The sequence below is a fragment of the Bos indicus genome, chromosome 2 (assembly GCF_029378745.1).
Source record: "Bos indicus isolate NIAB-ARS_2022 breed Sahiwal x Tharparkar chromosome 2, NIAB-ARS_B.indTharparkar_mat_pri_1.0, whole genome shotgun sequence".
NCBI classification, from domain to species: domain Eukaryota; kingdom Metazoa; phylum Chordata; class Mammalia; order Artiodactyla; family Bovidae; genus Bos; species Bos indicus.
Genome location: NC_091761.1, coordinates 25,028,377 through 25,052,011, shown reverse-complemented (window position 1 = coordinate 25,052,011; position 23,635 = coordinate 25,028,377). Strand labels below are relative to the sequence as shown.

Genomic DNA, 23,635 nt, shown 5'->3' with positions numbered 1-23,635 from the left:
CAATAAAACTTTATTTATAAAAACAGACAGTGGGCTGAATTTGGCCCATGGCCACAGTTTGCTGCCTCTTGTTCTAGCTAACAGGTACACTGATATTGCTACATAAGTGATTGAGAAATGATGGTGACCAGAACCAAGTTGTTCTGGAAAAAATAATTTATGGTATTAGTAGCCAGAATAGTGGGTGCTCTATGTGGAGTCTTAGGGGTTTAGGAAAGTAATTTGGGACACAGCATGAGGAAGTTTCTGGATTACTGATAATTTTCTGTTTCTTAATAAGGGTATTGGGAAAATTCACTGATTTTTGTGAAAACTCATTTATCAGATCAGATCAGATCAGATCAGTCGCTCAGTCGTGTCCAACTCTTTGCGACCCCATGAATTGCAGCACGCCACGCCTCCCTGTCCATCACCAACTCCCGGAGTTCACTCAGACTCACGTCCATCGAGTCAATGATGCCATCCAGCCATCTCATCCTCTGTCGTCCCCTTCTTCTCCTGCCCCCAATCCCTCCCAGCATCAGAGTCTTTTCCAATGAGCCAACTCTTCACATGAGGTGGCCAAAGTACTCGAGTTTCAGCTTTAGCATCATTCCTTCCAAAGAAATCCCAGGGCTGATCTCCTTCAAAATGGACTGGCTGGACCTCCTTGCGGGGACTCTCCAAGGGACTCTCAAGAGTCTTCTTCAACACCACAGTTCAAAAGCATCAATTCTTCGGTGCTCAGCCTTCTTCACAGTCCAACTCTGACATCCATACATGACCACAGGAAAAAGCATAGCCTTGACTAGACAGACCTTTGTTGGCAAAGTAATGTCTCTGCTTTTGAATATGCTATTTAGGTTGGTCATAACTTTCCTTCCAAGGAGTAAGCGTCTTTTAATTTCATGGCTGCAGTCACCATCTGCAGTGATTTTGGAGCCCAGAAAAATAAAGTCTGACACTGTTTCCCCATCTATTTGCCATGAAGTGATGGGACCGGATGCCATGATCTTTGTTTTCTGAATGTTGAGCTTTAAGCCAGCTTTTTCACTCTCCACTTTCACTTTCATCAAGAGGCTTTTTAGTTCTTCACTTTCTGCCATAAGGGTGGTGTCATCTGCATATCTGAGGTTATTGATATACCTCATATTAGTGGACTCATATAGTATTTGCCTTTTTTGTGACTGGCTTATTTCACCTAACATAGTGTCCTCAAAGTTCATCCAGATTATATGGCATGTGGGATTCCATTTCTTTTTATGGCTGAATAATATTCCATATGAATAGACCACATTTTGTTTATCAATTTATCTGCTGGAATTTTGGGCTATTTCTACCTTTTGCCTACTGTGAATAGTGTTGCTATGAACAAAGGTATGCAAATATTCCTTCAAGACCTTTTGGGTATCTCTTTCAATTCTTTTGACTATATATCCAGAGGTGGGGCTGCCAGATCATACGGTAGTTCCATTTTTAATTTTTGGAGGAACTTAAATATTGTTTTCAGTAGAGGTTGTACCATTTTATAATTACACCAATAGTGCACAAGGGTTTCCTTTCTCCACATCTTCACCCATACTTATTATTTTCTGGCTTGGTGATTACACAATAGGGCAATATTTTAGAGACCATTTTTGAAGGTTGGAAAGGCCTACCTAAATTAAACTCTAAATATCAAAGGCCTCCAAGAAAAATAACTTAAATCATTATTGAAACTTTGTGTTCATCTTAAAAGACCAGCAACATTTTGATATGACTTTACCTTCTTTGCTCAAAGTTTTTGAATTCATTGAATATTCCCAGCAGTTGAATGCACAATAGCATACTAAAAGATACATAACAACAAGGAAATTTTTAAAATTGTGTTTTCCTATCTTGCTTGAAATGCCACCTTTACCTATCTCCCAGAGAAAGCAATAATATGACTACCAAAAGAGCAAGTACATATAGGGTGAGTACGTAATTTATTTCATTAACTTTGGTTTCACCACACTGGAATGACTGGGAATTATCCTAAAGGAACAAGTAAATTAGCATAGGCAGAAGCTAAGAACAAATGGTGACGCAATCAGGAGGAAGAGAGACTAAGGTGTGAACTGAATCAGTGGGAGGTCAAACAGAAAAGCCAGGCTCCAGGAGCTACATATAGCTGCTTACCTTGCTCTTCCAAAAGGACTCGCACAGCTGAGTTTTCCTCTACTTTTTTTCTGGCTGCTGCTTCTTCTTCTTTTGACCATTGCATGTGATCCCTTTCAAAAAAATAAAGATTATAAAACGTGTTTTATAATTGAAGAAGGCAGAAAAAGAGTGCCAAGGGATACATCTTTCGTTCTAGATTAGTCAAAGACAGAGGATACAAACAAATCCCATACCAAATGAATGTATTTTGTGTCAGATGTTCCTTCTGACAGTGCTGGTATAATCCTGTAACTCCTACAGTTCTTCTGTTTAAATTTGGTTGTGTTGCAAGCCCCAGCCACCTTTTGGAACTGATTGCTGAAGTAATGTCCCAGGAGCACTATGATGGTTTCCTGTGTTTTATTCTAAAGCTTAATCTTTTTGTTAATCTATGTATTAGCATTCTTTAAAAGTTTTTTAATAGTCCTTTTACACTTTTCTTATTAGCTGCCTTAATTTCTGTGTATGGATTTACTTATGTTTAAATGATAGACTACTTGACACAGCATATTAAAAGGTCATCCTTCTAAGATCTGGCACTTTCTAGAAATAAGTATTTTCAGGTTCATAATTTACTCTATATGAGAGAATATTATTTTCTGCTACCAAAATACTTTTCTTGAAATATAAGTAACTTTATACAAAAAAGGTGATTTTTTGTTTTGTTTTTCAAAATCTGCATTTCTTTTTTTTTGCAATAGGTAAGACTATAAGTAGTAAGTGATACAATTTCCTGGAATAAACCACTTTTCTAAACAATAAAATTACATATGCAAAATTCAAGTCTGTTGCAGTGGTATAGGAGTAATGAGTCTCAGGACTAAGGTGGTGGCAATGGAAAACAGAAAGGAAGAGTAGAGGGAGTTGATCTGGAGATTAACTAGATATTGAGGGGAGAGAAGACTGAGAGTCAGGAATGATTCTAAGGTATTAAAACTGAGTACTGAGGAAAGTGGGGGCACCAATGACAGAATAAGGGGTTGCTTTGGGTGGAATGATGACAAGCTTGGTACTATTTTAAGTCATGCTTATGCAATCAGATATGACAGGGTATATTCTAGTGACCTGGTTATAAATACACCAGTGAAAGGTGAGAAATTACTTATTAGACGAATCAGAACCAATATACTGAAGTTCCTAGGAAAAGTATATGATAATGTAAAAATCAGAGTTTCACAGATGTTATTTAAAAAACCCAATTACTTACAAACCAAATAATCACTAAACAGCTTTATCACTTGCTTTAATGAATGAGATTGAAACAAATTTTTCCTTTGACTTATTTTAATATGTGTGAGCAATCACATATATAACTTGGACTTGATAAGTACATTTTATATTCTGTACATAAAAATTACAGAGAATATTATTAGATGACAGTTATGACATTAAAGGCAAGAAATCATTTGTTGAAAAAAATAGTATTATTAAAGCTGGGGATAAGTTTCTCATCTGTAAATTTCTAAAAATATATAAGAAGGCAAATAGAACAGTCCATTTTCCTGTTAAAAAAATCAACCTCTGAGACAAAGAGAGTATATGTGGTTTTTAGCTTTACACATTTGTTTTAAATTGTAAAACTTGCTTCTTCCTGAGTATTTAATAGATTCAGTTATTTCTTAAACTTCTCTAACTTCCTTACACTGTTTTTTATGTTGCTTCATTTTCTTAACTGCTAAGTGAGGAGAATATTATACCCTAAGCCCCAACAGAACAGATTTTCCACTATATAGTTACAGAATCCCCTCAGAAACCTATAAAATGTTTCTACTGTATTTATGGGGACTTCCTCCAGACCTGCTGCTTTATGGCTGTTCTTATATTAGAAGACTCTGATTCATGTATACCCAAGCCCAACAGACAGCAATAAGAATCATTCAGGTTTATAATAAATACAACTATAATACAATTTAAGCATAGAGACAGCTAACTAACAAACAAACTGAAAATAATCAGGTATTTAACAACCACCACCACCACAACTAAAGGAATAAAATGGTTTATACTGTTTGACTTGCAAATTATACTTCTGGGAATTTATTGTAATGAAGCCAATAAAACAGGAAAGTACCTGTACAACAGTATTCACTGGAATACCAAATATAATAGCAAAAAATTGTAAACAACCTCAGTGATAGGATAATGGAAAAATTATTGTAACTCAAAGGAATATTATGTAGACATTTAAAATGATACATATGAAGATTATTTAAAAATATGGAAAAGTGTATATGAAATAGCATGAGGTTAAAATGCAGGTCCCCAAACTGTAAATGTATTATAATCACAACTACACACACACACACACACACACACACACACACACACTGGGTAAAATAAAAACAATTATAGTAGAATTATGGAATTAAGAATAACTGCCTTATAGCCTAGATGGGAGGAGAGTTTGGGGGAGAATGGATATATGTACACGTATGGCTGAGTTTCTTCACTGTTCACCTGAAACTATCACAACATTGTTAATTGGTTACATCCCAATACAAAATAAAAAGTTAAAAAAAAGACTAACTGCCTTAAAATTTCCTTAATATTTTAAAACTGCTTCAATTAGAGATAATTTAAAAAATATTTATAAAAAACTATACTGTATGTTTAAGATATATAACAATGGCCATTAAAACTTTACATTATCCTTTGGGAGAAAACCCAGCAATCTTTATAATAAAAAAGAATATGTTTTCCTAAATAAGAGAATTGAGAAGAAAATATAAAATATATTGAGTATTTCTCCTGAAAACTTGAATTTGAGAAAAAAAAATCTTAAAAAGACAGGATTTTTAAAAAGAAAATTTTCACAACATGGCTAGTAGAATAAAATCATAATTTTGGAGTAGTCATAAGTCCTATGAGTTCAATTCATATGTGTCCGTGTGTGTGCAATTTTATATTCCTTCTATATACATAGTACATAGTACAAAGGCTTTGACTATGTGGATCACAACAAACTGTGGAAAATTCTTAAAGAGATGGGAATACCAGACCACCTGACCTGCCTCCTGGGAAATCTATATGCAGGTCAAGAAGAAACAGTTAGAACTGGACATGGAACAATGGATTGGTTCCAAATCGGGAAAGGAGTATGTCAAGCCTGTATATTGTCACCCTGCTTATTTAACTTATATGCAGAATGAATCACGTGAAATGATGGGCTGGATGAAGCACAAGCTGGAATCAAGATTGCTGGGAGAAATATCAATAATCTCAGATACACAGATGACACCACCCTTATGGCAGAAAGTGAAGAAGAACTAAAGAGCCTCTTGATGAAAGTGAAAAAGGAGAGTGAAAAAGTTGGCTTAAAACTCAACATTCAGAAAACTAAGATCATGGCATCTGGTCCCATCACTTCATGGCAGATAGATGGAGAAACAATGGAAACAGTGACAGACTTTACTTTCTTGGGCTCTAAAATCACTGCAGATGGTAACTGCAGCCATGAAATTAAAAGATGCTTGCTCCTTGGAAGAAAAGCAATAACTAACCTAGAGAGCATATTAAAAAGCGGAGACATTACTTTGCCAACAAAGGTCCATCTCTTCAAAGCTATGGTTTTTCCAGTAGTCATGTATGGATGTGAGAGTTGGACTATAAAGAAAGCTGAGCGCTGAAGAATTGATGCTTTTGAACTGTGGTGTTGGAGAAGACTCTTGAGAGTCCTTTGGCCTGCAAGGAGATTAAACCAGTCAATCCTAAAGGAAATCAACCTCGAATATTCATTGGAAGGACTGATGCTGAAGCAGAAACTCCAATACTCTGGCCACCTGATGTGAAGAACCGACTCACTGGAAAAGACCCTGATGCTGGAAAAGATTGAAGGTGGGAAGAGAAGGGGATGATAGAGGATGAGATGGTTGGATGGTTGGACTGACTCAATGGCCATGAGTCTGAGTAGGCTCCCTAAGTTGGTGATGGACAGGGAAGACTGGTGTGCTGCAATCCATCGGGTCGCAAAGAGCTGGACACGACTGAGCGGCTGAACTGAACTGATACAGAGTACAAGTGATGGTTCCTTGCTTAGCTTTAAGTTGATGACAATAACAATCTAAATAATCGTGCATTTGGTTTGGTTTCAAAAAGTTAAAACACACACACATGCTCTCCACAGTCACTTAGCTTGGGTACTAATGTTTCTGAGGATCCTACTTATAGAAAACTCTGCTGAACGTGGTGCCACTTCCTATTATAATTTTTAACAGTCAGTTAGATATAAAACAAAGTACCCAGTGTAAGCTATGCATATAAAATGTTTTGTCTTTGTCATTTACTGTGTATGTAAAAGTGTTATTACAGAATATAATTTAAAGATAAATTTAAGGAATGTATTAGGTGCCTAGTGAAATTAAAAATAAAATATTCTAAAGTAAAAGGAAGAAATAAAGTTAAATAGTTTCAGCCTAAAACTATTTCAATAATCTTTAATTTCATAACAAAGTCATTTTTATTACGTAGTCACAATTATAGTAACAGAAAAATCTGAAGTCTGACCTTTTGTTTAAATATCCTAATCAATTAACAATTCTTAATTTTTCAAGTTCCCTTCCTATATGTTTGGATACACACAAACACTTTTCTATAGAGCTATAAAATCTTCATAATTATTAACAGGACTTAAAACTGTTGTATAGGATCTGTGATTTGGACCATGACAGAGTACCTAGAAATAGGCTTATCTTTCTGCATAAACTATAATAAATCTGGATAAAATAGTATATGAAGCAACTCTTTTTAGGCACTGGACTACACTTCAGACAGCACAGGACTGTGATCCTTAAAAGAAGAGAAAGACAAAAGGTCATTCCCCAATTTACTCTGGCTTTCTGTCTAGGACATGTTCTAGACTGTGGTACAGAGGGGACTCCAAGAAGAGCCTGGCTGTCTCACTGAGTGACAGCTTTGTGAGTTAAGAAGGCAGAAATCAGGGTTCAGAGCCACTGAGATGGTGAGGCTTTGTGTGGCGGAATACTGAAGAAGAGAGGGCTGGACAAAGAGGAGGGCCACTGAAGTCTGCATAGATTGTGCAGTGCGGTGCTTGGAGATGCTAGACCTCTGGCTAAGCCAGAGACCATTCTGAACACCTTGGGTATTCAGTTAAGACCCCCAAAATGCCACGCTATAGAAATAAGAACCACATTAGATTCAGAACAGATTTAGAAAACAAACTTTTATGGTTACCGGGGGAGGGGGTGGGGGGATCGGAGAAGGGATAAACTGGGACACTGACACGTACATGCCACTGTATATAAAATAGATACCTAATAAGGACCGACTATACATTACAGAGAACTCTATTCAATACTCTGTAACGACCTACATGGGAAAAGAACCTAAAAGAGAGTGGATATATGCATATGTATAACTGATTCACTTGGCTGTATACCTGAAACTAGCACAAAACTGTAAATCAATTATACTCCAATAAAAATTTAAAAAAGAAAAACATCTGTCAACCTTGATTTATATATGCAGTGAGGATATCTTTCAAAATTTAAAAACAGAGATATCTTCAGGTATATAAAACTTGAGAGAATTTGTTACCAGCAGAATCTACATGACAAGAAATTTTTTCAGACTAAAGGAGAATGGTACCACATAGACACTGAGGTAGACTCAAGAGACCACAAGCGATGAATATGTGACGAAGTATAAAAGACAATATTTTTAAAAATTCTTTCTTAATTCCTCTTAAAAATTACTAACTATATACAGCAAAAATAAGGAATTACAAAGTTTATGACATGTATAGAAGTAAAAGTATGTGTTAGTTGCTCAGCTGTGTCTGATTCTTTGCAACCCCATGCACTGTAGCCTCCCAGGCTCCTCTGTCCATGAGATTCCTTCCCCAGGCAAGAATTCTGGAGTGGGTTTCCATTCCCTTCTCTAGGGGATCTTCCTGACCCTGGGATTGAACCCACATCTCTTGCATGGCAGGCAGATTCTTTACTGTCTGAGCCACTAGAGGGCTATAGCAGTAAACTATATAACCACAATAAAGCAAACTCTGAATGAATAAGTAGAAACACACTGTTGTAAGGTTTTTACATTTTACTGACATACAATGTTGTAAAACATTAATTCTAAGTGGACTTGTATGAAGTTGAGGAAGCACACTGCAATGTCTAGAATTGTGGTTCTCCAAGTGTGACCCATTTTCAGGTAGTTCATTAAGTCAAAACTATTTTCATAATAATACTGTCACTTGCATTTTTCACTGTGCAACATTTGCACTGATGGTATAAAAGCAACGATGGGTAAAACTGCAACTGCCCAAGTATGAAACGAGGCAGTAGCACCAAAGTGTATAGATGATCTCTGATTTATGATGGTTCAGTTTGTGATTTTTCGACTTTATGATGGTGCAAAAGTGATATGCATTTAGTAGACATCGTACTTGGAATCGTGGTCTTTTTCTGGGCTAATCATGGTGGTATAATACTGTCTCATGATGCTAGGCACTGGCAGTGACCTGCAGCTCCCAGTCAGCCATGTGATCACAAAGATGAACAATCAATACACTTAGAACAATTCTGTACAAATACAACCTTCTGTTTTTCACTTTCAGTACAGCCTTCAATATATTACACAATATACTCAACAATTTATTAAAAAATATGTGTGGTATTAGATGATATTGCCCAATTGTAGGCTAATGTAAATGTGCTGAGCATGTTTAAGGTAGGACAGGCTAAATTCTGTTTGGTAGGTTAGATATATTAATTGGATTTTTGACTTACAATATTTTCAACTTATTTGTACATAACCCCATTGTAAGTCAAGGAAGATCTGTACTAGCAGTCATCAATTCTATACCACCAGTCAGGGGATGATAAAGAATGTACTAGTTTTTGTTTTAAAAAATTCAATTCACTGGAGAATGTGTTGGGAAGCATGCAAAAAGCTGCACACTGAAGACAGATGACTGACTTGTAGAAAAGCACTTGTACGATTGTTTGCATTGTGAAGTGAATTAGGTGCTTTTTTCATGGAATGCTATTTTTACTTGAAAAAGCAACCGTAGACAAACTACAGCTATTCAGACTTGAGTATTTGGCATCTTAAAAGTAAATGAAATGAGCTTTAAGGACAGTATTTGCTGTCAAAGATAAATTTTGTGCTTTCAAACAAAAATTTGAATCTTGGATAAACTGTGTCCACCGCCATGAGTTTGATAGCTTTCAATACTTAAAAAGATATTTCCTGATGGGAATAATAGTGTATTAATAAATGTGATTTCTGATTATTAGTGAAATGTGTCATATGGATCTACATAAAACAGGGAACCAAACTTTCCAAATTATCCATGTGTGATATTATAAAATGATACCTAGGTTTAAAAAAAGATTCATTCAAAGTATATGGTGCAACAATGGTTTATAATATAGCAGAATATCAGAAGTTCACTGATATGGTTTCATATTCCATATTTGCAACTAAGAAACTGCTACTAAACTTATAAACTTATCGTGCTTATAAACTCATCATAAAAGTCTATTATAAAACTCTTCTCCTTTACAAGTACATATTTGTGTGAGGCCAAATTTTCTTTATATAATTCAACCTAAACAGCATGATATAACAGATTGAATGAAGAAGCAGATATAAGAATCCAGCTTTTTCCATTGTCAGATATTAAAGAGACTCTCAAATATTTAAAACAATGCCATTCCTTGAACTACATTTTTTGGGAACACACAAATATTTTCATTAAAATATGTAATTTATATGAACATATAATGAATTTATTATTGTTTTAAAATGAATTAATACTTTAAATGTTCAGTTTCAATCTCTAATATGGAACATATCAATATATACAGTCCACATAAAAAAAAGTTTTGGTGTCCTCAATGATTTACAGTGTACAGGGGTCCTAAGACCACAATGTTTGAAACTGTTGCTCTAAAATAACATCTAAAAAATAACTTTAAGATGTATAGTCAAAAAGTTAGTAGAGGAAAATAAAAGAACAGATGAGTCAAAAAATAAACAGAAATATAACCAGATTGTATTAACTTACAAAGCTACCAGGATTGGGTGTTACCTTAAATTTCTCGCTCTTTTTTTTTTCTTGGCGTTAGTTTACTAGATCTAAAAAGGTACCAAATTGTTTTGATTTGTATTTCTTTTACTGTTGTATATTTTCCCATGTGTTCACATGTACTTCTTTCTGGGTCAACTTTCTATTTCTGTTGCCAATTTATCCACATAACAAAAGGTTTTCATGCTTTTCTAACAATATAACAAATACTCAAATGTTAATCTTGATATATGGCAGTGGAAAGTAATTTAGATTTTCTGTGTCTCTCAGTTTTAGTATTAGTAAAATAAGTGTAATAGTTCTCAAAACAGCATACAACTAAGATTATGTACTTTGAAATTATAATTATCCTATTTCATCAAATCTAAGATACCATTATTTTCTGTACCAGTAGGAAAGAAAAAACACTTCCAATTACAACAGTAAGATGCTATCAATTTTAAGAAATATCCTGATTTTAGAGATAATTGGTGAAAAAATATCTTGGGTGGATAAAAGATAGCTGTTATAGATATATCAGACAATAACTGAATTAACTTCAATTAAATCTTTTCTACTATTGACACTAATTTATAATTCTGACTCCTGGATTTCCACTTATCTTTTTGGCTGTAATAAACATTTAAATTGATTGTTTTTATTAATAGTTCAGTTTCTCACTTAGGAAGGTATGATTTACAAAAGATACACAAAAGAACCAATGCCTTCTCATTTCTGCATAAAATGTAATAGAGTCCACAGTTGCTGGAAAAAAAAATTCACTCCTCTCATTAAACATTTACTAACAACCTATATCTATTAGCCTGTGAACTGGGGATTTGAAGATGAAGATTTGGTGTAACTCAGAATTGTTAACGATGAGGAGCTGTAACAGATTATTAAAAAACAAAGACTATAAGATAGACAGTAAGATGGGAATAGGTATATGGGGGCATTCTTTTTAAAAAATCAAAATGCAAATAATACTAATGCTTATAAAGTTTTATCTCTACCTTATCTCTTATCCCCATGCCCATCCCTGAGATAAACACCATTATCAGTATGATGGGGACCTTTTCAGACATTTCTCTGAGTATTTAAAAACAAAGATATGAATATACATGTAGTAGACATATAGAAATTTCTTAATAAAAATGAGGCCATACTAGAGATACCCTTCTGCAATTTGTTCCTGTTTAATGACATATCATAGCCAACTCTTGATATCAATACACATGGATCTTTCTTATTTTTATTAACTGCCACATTATTTTCCAATGTATGGATATAAACCATATTTTTAAAGGCCTTTTTGAGATACAATTGACATACAGCATATATTTAAAGTGTACGATTTGATAAGTTTGACAAATGTAATCTTCATGAAACCATCACCACAACCTAGATAATGACTATTATCCATCACCCTCAAAAGTTTCCTTGTGCCCTTTTGTATCTCCTCCCTTCCACCCTTCTCCTTCTTGTTACACCCATCTACTGCTTCACCATCAACCACTGATCTGTCGTCTGCCTCTACAGATTAGTTTGCATTTTCTAGTCTAGTAAAAGTAAAGTACACATTCTTTATTTCTAGCTTCTTCCATTCAATGCCCTCCTCCAGGGGATCTGCCCAACCCAGAGATCGAACCCAGGTCTCCCACATTGCAGGCGATTCTTTACTGTCTATTACAATTTGTTTATCCATTTACCTATTGATGGATATTTATTTGCATTGTTTCCAAATTTGATTATTACAAATAAAGCTGCTATGAACAATCATGTAAAAGTATCTGTATGGATATATGCTTTCTTTTCTCTTGGATAAATATCTAGGAATGGAATGGCTAAATCATATACAGGGTACCTGTTTAATTTTTAAAGAAGCCGCGAAGCTGTTTTCCAAAGTGATTGTATTATGTTCCCACAGCAGTGTATGAAAATTCCAGTTCCTCTACATCTTCACCAACAGTATTGGTACAGTATTTTGAATTTTAGTTATTCTAATGAAAATGTAGTGGTATTTCACTGTGATTTTAATTTGCACTTCCCTAATGACTAATGGCGGAGAAGGCAATGGCACCCCACTCCAGTACTCTTGCCTGGAAGATCCCATGGATGGAGGAGCCTGGTGGGCTGCAGTCCATGGCGTCGCTAGAGTCAGACACGACTGAGCGACTTCACTTTCACTTTTCACTTTCATGCATTTGAGAAGGAAATGGCAACCCACTCCAGTGTTCTTGCCTGGAGAATCCCAGGGACGGGGGAGCCTGGTGGGCTGCCGTCTATGGGGTCACACAAAGTCGGACACGACTGAAGTGACGTAGCAGCAGTAGCAATGACTAATGGTGTTTGAGTATCTTTTCATATGCTTGTTACCTGTGTATGTTCTTAGGTATAGTGTCTGTTCAATATTTTGCCCATTTTTATAAGGTTGTTTGTTTACTGAATTTTGAGGGCTTTTTATATATTCTATTAGTCATAAAATGAACAAACTATTGATATATGCAACAACATGTATAAATCTACAAACATTATCCCTAGTAAAAGAGGCCAGACAAAAAACAGAGCATATATTGTGATTTCCTCTACATAAAATACTGGAAAATGCAAACTAATCCATAATGCATGCTATGTTCTTTCTCCTTCATTCCTTCTTTCCTTTATGTTTTGTTGGCAGATAAATTCTCTTTTATCTTTCTCAGTAAGCTTCTGTTTGAAGGCTGGGTATTATGTATTTTCTGCACTTTTCTGGTAATCTGAGGGTGTCAGAGGTAGGGGAGAAGGGAAAACTCTACTGAGTAGTGGGCAGACTTTATGAGGGTCTGGGTCTGCGTTTTTCTTTTTTGAGATTAAGTCCTATGCTAGGTTTCACTTTACCTAGTTAGGATGTGCCCTATTCCTAAGTGGGGGATTCCCCTGGGCTTTGGACAGTTCCCTCAATTCAGCATGGAACTCTGGAAAATGGTGAGCCCCACGATTTCCCCTGCTCTGCTAAGACCTAAAATTCTTCTCTAATAGGTAAGAATATGTATTTTCAAGGATTTGTTCTCAACTTTTGCCTAGTGAGTTGCCTAGTGAGTTTAGTAATGATTTGTCAGCTGATCTTTCCGTAGTATTGCTTCTGAGGGATAGAGGTAGGGTTAGGAGCCACTCCAGATCCTTACTTGCACTGGTGGTAAAAGAACCCAACTGACAATGCAGGAGATGCAGGTTCAATCCCTGTGTAGGGAAGAACCCCTGGAGGAGGACCTGGCAACCCACTCCAGTATTCTTGCCTGGAAAATCCCACAGACAGAGGAGCCTGGCAGGCTACTATCCATAGCGTCACAAAGAGTCTGATACAACTGAAGTGACTTGGCATGCATACAAGTAAGGATGAATTACCCTGGCTTTTAGACTTCAACAACATAGGGCTGAGTTTTAAAAATCTTTTTCTGGCACTAAATGAAAATAATAACACTGCTGACACTTAATGTACATACATTATATCACACCTAAAAAGATAACTCACCACATGTTATGTTCAAAAACTTTTGTTGGATCAGTTAAAATCCTTGATCCCAGAGGGGCCACTGGGTGACAACCACTTTGGTATCTGTGAGGTACTTTTCTCATCCTTGGACAGGAAATATAATTTCTCCAAATCACATTCATCCTAATAGGTACCTGGAAAGTTTCAAACAATTAATTAGTCAATATGGATTAAACAATGTATTATTTACCTAAAGCCAAAAACTGGTATAAAAGAATGACAAACTGAGAAAGGACATGAAAACTAACCACTTTTAAATGAAAGATGGGCATGGTAGCTTCTCTCCTGAAGTATTTAGACTTAAGAGAAAGGGAAAGAGTATCTGGAGTGTGCAACACTGTCTGGCATTCTTTATAAGTCACAGCCTTGACGAACTTCGCTTTGCTTGGTATTTGCTTATATAATTCTTAGCACATGGCCAAAGCATGAAAGCCCAGAATCTGGATTTTGTATATTAAAAAGTTTTTTAAAGTTATTATTTTGCTTTGGGAATTCTATGCAAATGTATTTCTGGGAAATATTTGATGACCACTAGACCAAAAACCCAAGTAGAGGAGCAAAATAAGAAAACAAACTTATTAATCTCATTCTTTGGGTTGAGCTGAATAATATAAATACTGGTAAAATAAACAAGTGAATACCATATTAAGATCCCATCAGTTAATTCTAACAGTCATAACACATACATACATTTTTAAAGAATAATCAATCCATCTGCAAAACAGATTTCCCTGTACAAAAAGCATGCTTAAATCCCAGGTCAAAAGGAGAATAATCATTTGATTAGCCAAATCTATCTCCATTTCTGGAGAATAACTTAAACATTTAAAAAGTATGTTATTTTAATTATGTACCAGCATATATGTCAGCTTAAAATCTTTATGGAAAAGTATTAAAATAAGCTCTGCTGCTGCTGCTGCTGCTAAGTCGCTTCAGTCGTGTCCGACTCTAGAGAGCTTATTTTGTCTAGTACGAATCCACTGTAATACTGCTTGGCATTTCACCCTCATTCAGTTGTTCATTACAATATTCAGCCTAATGCTGTAAGCTGTCAGGTAGAAACAGATGCTAAAAAGTATGTATATATAATATGCATTAGACACTATCCAAAGTGCTATTAGGCATAAAAATGACATGTATTGTACACCCTTTACCACCTTGTAAAAGTCAAAAGGTTTTAAGACTGTGAATTTCAAAACAAACTGCAGAATGTCAAAAACATCTCAGAGTGCTTTTAAACATAAAATTCAAGATATTCTTTCCAGAGAAAAAAGGCTTAGTTATACACACCAAAAAGACTGCAATGATTCCATTTAAATGTGACTAACAGTGATGAGAAATGAAACATTCAATAGCTAGTGCAGATTTTCTGTTTATTTGTTTTTCCTTCTCTAAATACAAGCTCGTTGGTGGAGGCAAATGAAATCAATGCCCCGCCCACCACTACCTTTCCTCTGCTGTGCCTTTGTTCTTTTCTCCTGCCACTGCTCTACAGAAGACTAACAAAACCCTACCAGCACAATTATTTTTAGAGCTCTCTTTCTGCACTGAATATTATTCATAAAATCTTCCATATGCTGAAGAGTAGAAATGGATTACACCTAGAAAAAGAGGCAATTCATGTTCAAAAGTATAAAATGATATAAATGTTTTCTGCCCAGGAAAGCAAAAATCAAAATGAAATTTCAATCCTTCAAATAATCATGTGATACTTATCTGTATCTACTATATATAGAAAAGGGAGAGAGGGGGGAAAAAAGATATGAGTTTCTCTCACTATAAATTACCAGGAACCTCTATAGACAGCTGGAGACAAAAAGCCATAACCAGATTGGGTATTAGGCAATTCAGGAAAATGTCAGAGAAGCATGTGCCTTGCAGACAGCTAGTCCATAGAAAAAACATGATGTGGCCAGCGCCTAAACATGTGGCAATTTGTCCTGCTTAGGCAGCTGCTTCTCTAATTAACCACATAAACATCTATCTATTTCATTTATGTATTATCTGCAACAAGCTTGCATTGCTCTTTATCTTTATTATATAAATATACAGTGCATGCATGTGAATGCTGTCACTTCACTCGTGTCTGACTCCTTGTGACCTGATGGACCACAGCCCACCAAGTTCCTCTGTCCAGGGGATTCTCGTATCTCCTTGGGATACTGGAGTGTATTGTCATACCCTCCTCCAGGGGATCTTTTCAACCCAGTGATCAAACCTGTGTCTCTTACTTCTCCTGCACTGGGAGCCAGGTTCTTTACCACTAGAGCCACCTAGGAAGCCCTAAATATATAGTAAATTTATATAATAAACATAAAAATGTAATAAAATTACATAAATGCTTTCTCAACTAAATTGTAAACATCTAAGGGTGGTATCAAGCTGCTCACAAATTACTTGTTTGATTACACAAAATTGATGCTTGTCTGACACAAATTTAATTGGAAGAAAGTTACTTCATATTTCTCAAGGGGGCTCCTTATATCCTAATAGAGAGGAAGAAGGAAGTGACAGTGTGTACTTTAAGTGCACACTGTGTGCACAGTACACGGGCTACACTCCAGTTAGAGTCACTGCAATGATAAATAAATATGTACTTAATGTCTTGACTATTGTGTTAGCTTAACATTTACTGGATCATGGTTCCATTTTGTGATGGAAAAGAAGGGCAGGGTCAGTTTCCAAAAGAATTATGGTAGAGAATGTTGGTTTCTGCCACCAGAGAGTCCCCTCTCATTGTGTACCCTCTATTAACTCTCTTTTGGCATACCCTAAACTGAATACAAGTTTAACTAAGATATTATATGCATAATGAAATTATATGGATAAGTGGTGTTTTATTTGAAGTAGCACAAAGAAGCACAGCTAAAAATATTCTAATCACGCAAAAGAAGTCAGGAAAGGAAGGAGAAACTAGAGATCTAAACTAAAGATGGAACAATTGAAAAAACAAATAGCAAGATGCCATATTTAAATCCAACCATATCTGTAATTATATTAAGTGTAAATGGACTCCAGTTAAAAGACAAAGGTTGTTCACTTGTATAAAAAAGCAAGACTCAACCATATACATGGAGAAGGAAATGGCAACCCACTCCAGTGTTCTTGCCTGGAGAATCCCAGGGACAGGGAAGCCTGGTGGGCTGCCGTCTATGGGGTCACACAGAGTCGGACACGACTGAAGCGACTTAGCAGTAGCAGCAACCATATACAGGTTTCCTCCACTATCTGAAAGTGGAGCATTCCTGTGAAACCTTTTGTAAGCCAAAATGGCGTAAAGCAAAAAAGCAAGTAGCACACACCTTGCTAACAGATGCACAAAATAAATCAAGGTAAAGACAGGTGCTCAAAGTTATGGTGGCTTGATGCTGAGTGTAGTTCCCAGGGAAGGAGCTCAGAGATGCCACTCTCGATGGTTAGAGTTTGCACTGCCTCTCTATAACAGCTCACTGCAAAACAAACACTGAAAGCTATTTCCACTTTTCACTTCTTTTTGTAAAAGTGAAAATCCTCTTCAGATTTCTTTCATTTAGTGAAAACAGGTACCAATATAGGTCTTTCATCAAAGTGAAGTAGGTAAAGCAAACTTTCAAAAAGCAGGGCATACCTGTACTGTCTATAAGAGAAGCACTTTAAAGATACAAATATATTACAATTAAAAAAGAGATACCATCCAAACACTGCATGAAAAATACCAGTGGAGGTATAATAACAGACAAAGTAGACTTAAAAAAAGACTAGTACACTTAATAATGATGAGCCAATTCATCAAGATATAACAATCCTAAATGTGCATGTACCTGATAACAGAGCTTCAGAATACATGAAGCAAAAATAGAAATTAAAAAAAAATTAATTTCACAGCAATACTTGAGACTTTTAAAAATTTGAGTATAATTGCTTTACAATATTGTGTTAACTTCTGCTCTACAACAATGTGAATCAGCTGTTAAGTATACATATAGCCCCTGCTCTGGAGCCTCCTTCCCACACCCACCTCCGTCCCACCCTTCTAGGTCATCACAGAGTAGGGAGCTGAGCTCCCTGTGCTACACAGTGGCTTCCCACTAGCTATCTACTTTACACATGCTAGTGCATATACGCCAACACTACTCTCTCATCCCCACTCTGCTTCTTCCTCCACTGTGTTCACAAGTTCGTTCTTTACATCTGTGTCTCTATTCCTGCCCTGCAAATAGGCTCATAAGTACATTTTTTGAGATTCCACATGTATGTGTTAAAACACAACATTTGTTTTTCTCTTTCTGACATACTTCAATCTGTATGACAGACTCTAGGTTAGGTTAATAGCGCTCTCTCGGTAATAAACAGAACAGCACTCAGAAACAAATTATCAAAAAATCAATAAGGACACAGAAAATTTGAACATTATCAACTTGACCTGAATGACATTTACAGAAAGAGCAATATAACTAATAACAGCAGAAAACACATTCTTTCAAGTGAACATGGAACATTTGCAAAGGCAGACCACATATGCTGGTGTATAAAAAAAAGTCCTAATCAATTCCAGTGTATTAAAATGATACAAACTATGCTTTCTGACCACAATAGCAATATAAAATATTAATATTTTTGATGAACTGACTCATTAATACTCATTAATAAATATCCCTCCTTATTTTGATTAACGGTCATTTTATTGAAGTCTATTTTGTCTGATATTAATATAACCCCACCAGCTGTCTTGTGTAGTGTTGTGTAGGGTATGTCTTTTAAAAAATATTCTGTGTTTACGTTTAAAAGAAGGAGCAGATTATTGATTCTTGCCTTTTTTATCCAAACACAAGATATCTAGAAAAATTCTCAAATGTTTTGAAGTTAAGCAACGTACTTCTATACAACCTATGAGTCTAAGATTTACATGAGTTAGTAAATCTTAAGGCAAATCAGAAAGTATATTGAACTGAATAATTATCAAATCTTAAAATATCAAATTTTGTGAGATGTATCTAAAGCAATGTTTAGAGAAAATTTTATAGTTTTATATGCTTTTATTAGAAAGGAAGAAAGATCTCAAATCAGTGATCTTGCCTTCAATTTCAAGAAACTAGAAAAACAGTAAATCTGATGAAAAGTAAGTAGAATGAAGGAAATAATAAAAAATAAAAGCAGAAATCAATGAAATAGAAAATGGACAAAACAGGGAAGATCAAGGCCAAAATTTGATTCTTTGAAAATATGAATAAAACTGATAAACCTCTGGAAAGACTGATACTAAACATTTGTGTTTCAGAAAATATAAATTTCTAATAACAGGAAGGAAAGAGGAGACATCACCATAGACCTTATAGGCCTGGAAAAAGGTAACAGGGAGATATGGTGAACAATTTTATTTTCTTTATTAAATGGGATTAATGCCTTGAAAAATACAGTTTACCAATAACTTACATAGTACAAGAAAAAATAGAAATAGCCCTAAATTTATTAAGTAAATTAAATTTATAGTTAAAAGCAAACAAACATCAGGCCCCATGGGTTGCAATCCATGGAGTTCCAAAAGAGTAGGACCCGACTTAGTGACTAAACAAAAACACATTTTAAAAAGCTCAGAAATTAACAAGTGTTGGTAAGGACAAGGAGAAACTGGAGTCCCTGTGAGTTGCTGGTGGGAATGTAAAATGGTACAATTGCTGTGAAAAACAGTACAACAATTCCTCAAAATATTAAACATGGACTTACCATACAATCTACCAATTTTACTTCTGGATATATACCTAAACAAAGTGAAAGTGGGGACTCAAAGAGATAACTGTACATCATGTTTATAGCAACATTATTGACAACAGACAAAAGGTGGAAACGATCCAAATGTCCATCAAAGATGAATGGACATCCTTTTATGATACACACATAAAATAGAACATTACTCAGGCTTTAAAAAGAAGGGAATTTGGAACATGCTGCAACATGGATAAGTCTTGAAGGCATTATGACAAGTGAAGTAAGCCAACTGCAAAAAGACAAATGTTTTATCATTCCTCATATGAAGTTCCTAGAATGATCAAAAGTTCATAGAGACATAAAGTAGAATGGTATTGTCAGGCACTGGGAAGAGGAGTTCAGTATTTAATGGATATAAAGCTTTAGTTTGGGGAAGATGAAAAAGTTCTGGAGATGACTGGTTGTGGTGTTTGTACAACAGTGTGACTAAGCTGAATGCCACTGAGCTGTACACCTAAAAATAGCTAAAATGGTAAATTTTATGTATATTTTACCACAATATAAACAAACCAAAAAACCTTCCTACAAAGAAAATTGGAAGCTCTGATGGCTTCACTAATGAATACCAAATGTTTAAGGAAGAAATAACACCAATCTTACACAGACTCTTTCAAAAACTAGAGAAAACACTTCGCAATTTGTTTATGAGACCAGCATAGTGCGGTGGAAAAGCAGTATACTTGTATGAAATAAGGTTTTGAATACTAGCAACATTGTTGCAATGTTTCCTAAGTCTGTTTCCCCACAGACTTAGGACTTCTCCTTATAGTTTGGAATCAAGATTGTCAGGAGAAATATCAATAACCTCAGATATGCAGATGACACCACCCTTATGGCAGAAAGTGAAGAGGAACTAAAGAGCCTCTTGATGAAGTGAAAGTGGAGAGTGAAAAAGTTGGCTTAAAACTCAACATTCAGAAAACGAAGATCATGGCATCTGGTCCCATCACTTCATGGGAAATAGATGGGGAAACAGTGGAAACAGTGGCAGACTTTGTTTTTTGGGGCTCCAAAATCACTGCAGATGGTGACTGCAGCCATGAAATTAAAAGACACTTACTCCTTGGGAGGAAAGTTATGACCAACCTAGATAGCATATTCAAAAGCAGAGACATTATTTTGCCAACAAAGGTTCGTCTAGTTAAGGCTATGGTTTTTCCTGTGGTCATGTATGGATGTCAGAGTTGGACTGTGAAGAAGGCTGAGCGCCGAAGAATTGATGCTTTTGAACTGTGGTGTTGGAGAAGACTCTTGAGAGTCCCTTGGACTGCAAGGAGATCCAACCAGTCCATTCTGAAGGAGATCAGCCCTGGGATTTCTTTGGAAGGAATGATGCTGAAGCTGAAACTCCAGTACTTTGGCCACCTCATGTGAAGAGTTGACTCATTGGAAAAGACTCTGACGCTGGGAGGGAATGGGGGCAGGAGGAGAAGGGGACGACAGAGGATGAGATGGCTGGATGGCATCACTGACTTAATGGACGTGAGTCTGAGTGAACTCTGGGAGTTGGTGATGGACAGGGAGGCCTGGCGTGCTGCGATTCATGGGGTCGCAGAGTCGGACATGACTGAGTGACTGAACTGAACTTATAGTTTGGAGATCCAACCAGTCCACCCTAAAGGAGATCAGTCCTGGGTGTTCATTGGAAGGACTGATATTGAAGCTGAAACTCCAATATTTTGGCCACCTGATGCAAAGAGCTGACTCATTTGAAAAGACCCTGATGCTGGGAAAGATTGAGGGCAGGAGGAGAAGGGGACGACAGAGGATGAGACGGTTGGATGGCATCACTGACTCGATGGACATGGGTTTGGGTGAACTCTGGGAGTTGGTGATCGACAGGGAGGCCTGGCGTGCTGCAATTCATGGGGTCGCAAAGAGTCAGACACGACTGAGTGACTGAACTGATCTAGTGTTTGTCAGGAATAAAACTTGCAGATATTCAAAACGGGGAAGCCTGGTAAGAGTTTTCTAGGCATGTCTTGGTATGCAATTTTAATTGCTAAGGCTTATATTTAGTTTGAGATACAAAAGTCCAGAGCAGAGAAATACAAAGGCAACAAGAATCTCCACAAATCCTTGTCAGGTATTTGAGAGTGTTTTTCTTTATTCTTGGAAGCCCCTGAAAAGGTTTGGGGTCCTGACCTTTCACTTCACTTTGCTCAAACTAATTCTGCCATGTTAAATTCTTGGCCACATATAATCGTGGCGTGTTTTGACCCCCCTGCCTGTGGGTGCTCACGTGCAGCTTACCATCCTGTGACAGTTCTTCCTCTCAAGTCCTGCCAAGGTCACAACGAAACACAACCAAGAAAGAATACGGCTTTAGGGCCACGGTCCTCTGAGATCTCAAGACCACGACTTGAGCATGAATAGTCAAGTGGCTAAAGCGATTACTAAGGAACAGATCCAGAAAGGAACTGAAGCTCATATGGGTGTCAGAGTGGCAGAATTTCATTATCAACAGCAGCTATTATGCTATAACTACACTGGAATGCCATGAAGAGTTGACAGACTTCCTGCCAGCTATTAGATGTAGGTAAGGGTGCATCCATTTTAGAATGCAAGGAAATGACCAAACATATAAAATGACTTGAATTCCATATATATATCGTATGACATGCCAAGGAGAAGGTGGTGTTAATATACGTTTTCTGAGTTCACCATTAATACCATATTACACTTGCAGCTGAGAAGAGATCTCTGCCCTACCTCCAAATTTTGGCTAAATGCTTTTGCTTGCCACTAAAATGGAGTCCTTTTCACAAAGACTGACAGCTCTTACCGTACCAACAAACTATATCGTATTCTTCCAGTTAGGTAAGAGGTACACAGGATATTTCATGTTACAAACATGAAAAAGTGTCTAAGTACTTGAAAATATTATTTTTGTAGAGTAATTGTTTTAAGTACTTTTTAAATAAAAAAGATTATTTTAGTAAAGGGAAATACTCCATAGCATACTTTGCAATTTGAACAAATATTTGAGGAAGTAAATCAGCAATCCCCATTTATCTTTTATTTAAATATAAATATAAAAAAGTTAAGCATTCACCATGCTTGAGGCCCTGTTCTAAGCATTTAGTATTATCTTACTTAATCTCTATTTCCCTATCAAAGGAGTTCTATTTTTATATTTGTATTGCAGAGGAAAACCTCACACAGAATGAAATAAAGCAACATGCTTAAAGTTACCCCATCAAAAACTAACAAGGCTTCAACTTGAACCCAAGTAGATGAATGAGAGAACCTACACTTACCTTTTATTTATTTTTAATCTTTATTATGCATATACATACAATATGCGTCCTAGTTTTATGTACTACACATGCAAGAAGCATCACAGTACTTATTCCCCAGTCTTTATTGGGGTTGCTAACTTATACTTGACATAAGGAAGCCCAGACTATCTTCCCTCCATCTTTCTCACTTCTGTTTTTTCTCTTGCTACTACTACTGCTAAGTCGCTTCAGTCATGTCTGACTCTGTGCGACCCCATAGACGGCAGCCCACCAGGCTCCGCCGTCCCTGGGATTCTCCAGGCAAGAACACTGCAGTGGGTTGCCATTTCCTTCTCCAATGCATGAAAGTGAAAAGTGAAAGTGAAGTCACTCAGTCGTGTCCAACTCTTTGCAACCCCATGGACTGCAGCCTACCAGGCTCCTCCGTCCATGGGATTTTCCAGGCAAGAGTACTGGAGTGGGGTGCTTTTTCTCTTGGGCCTTAATCAAATAGCAAGCAATGCCACTGGCAAACACCAGTCCTCTGATGTAGGAAAGCAAAGTCATTCTCTTTTCAGTACTCAAATCTCAATATACAGGCAAAGAACGCTTATATCACCTAAATAACGTAAGATTGTAACACCCAGCTCTTTTCACTGGCCCTCTACTTTTACACAGCTGAGGAGTAGAAGCAAAGAAGGGCTTATTTCCCTTGCTATTAGGCTTGAGCCTAATACGGCTTTCTCACATCTCAATACTACTGGAAGAGCACCAAAGAACTAGAGCAAATAGTACTGCTGTTTGTGTGACTCTGTAATGATTATCCCTGGAGCACTTGGCTGACTCTGAGCTGCCTCCCTAAGAATGATTCCCTGCGGTCTCAGCTCACTGAAATTTCAAGGAAAGAAACTGCCGTTAATCATACACTAAATGCTTGCCCTTTGT

General features: G+C 36.4%; 1 protein-coding gene across 2 annotated transcripts in view; it reads right to left on the bottom strand.

Annotated features, from left to right (window-relative positions):
* METTL8 (methyltransferase 8, tRNA N3-cytidine) overlaps positions 1-23,635 on the bottom strand; it is a 174,063-nt gene that overhangs the window by 113,556 nt on the left and 36,872 nt on the right. For both annotated transcript variants that reach the window (XM_070799098.1, XM_019970994.2), the window contains exons 2-3: positions 13,704-13,858; positions 2,140-2,231 (exon numbers count right to left, since the gene is read on the bottom strand). In XM_070799098.1, coding sequence (XP_070655199.1) covers positions 2,140-2,231; positions 13,704-13,846 — 235 coding nt within the window. In that variant the 5' untranslated portion in view covers positions 13,847-13,858. The remainder of the gene's footprint in view (positions 1-2,139; positions 2,232-13,703; positions 13,859-23,635) is intronic.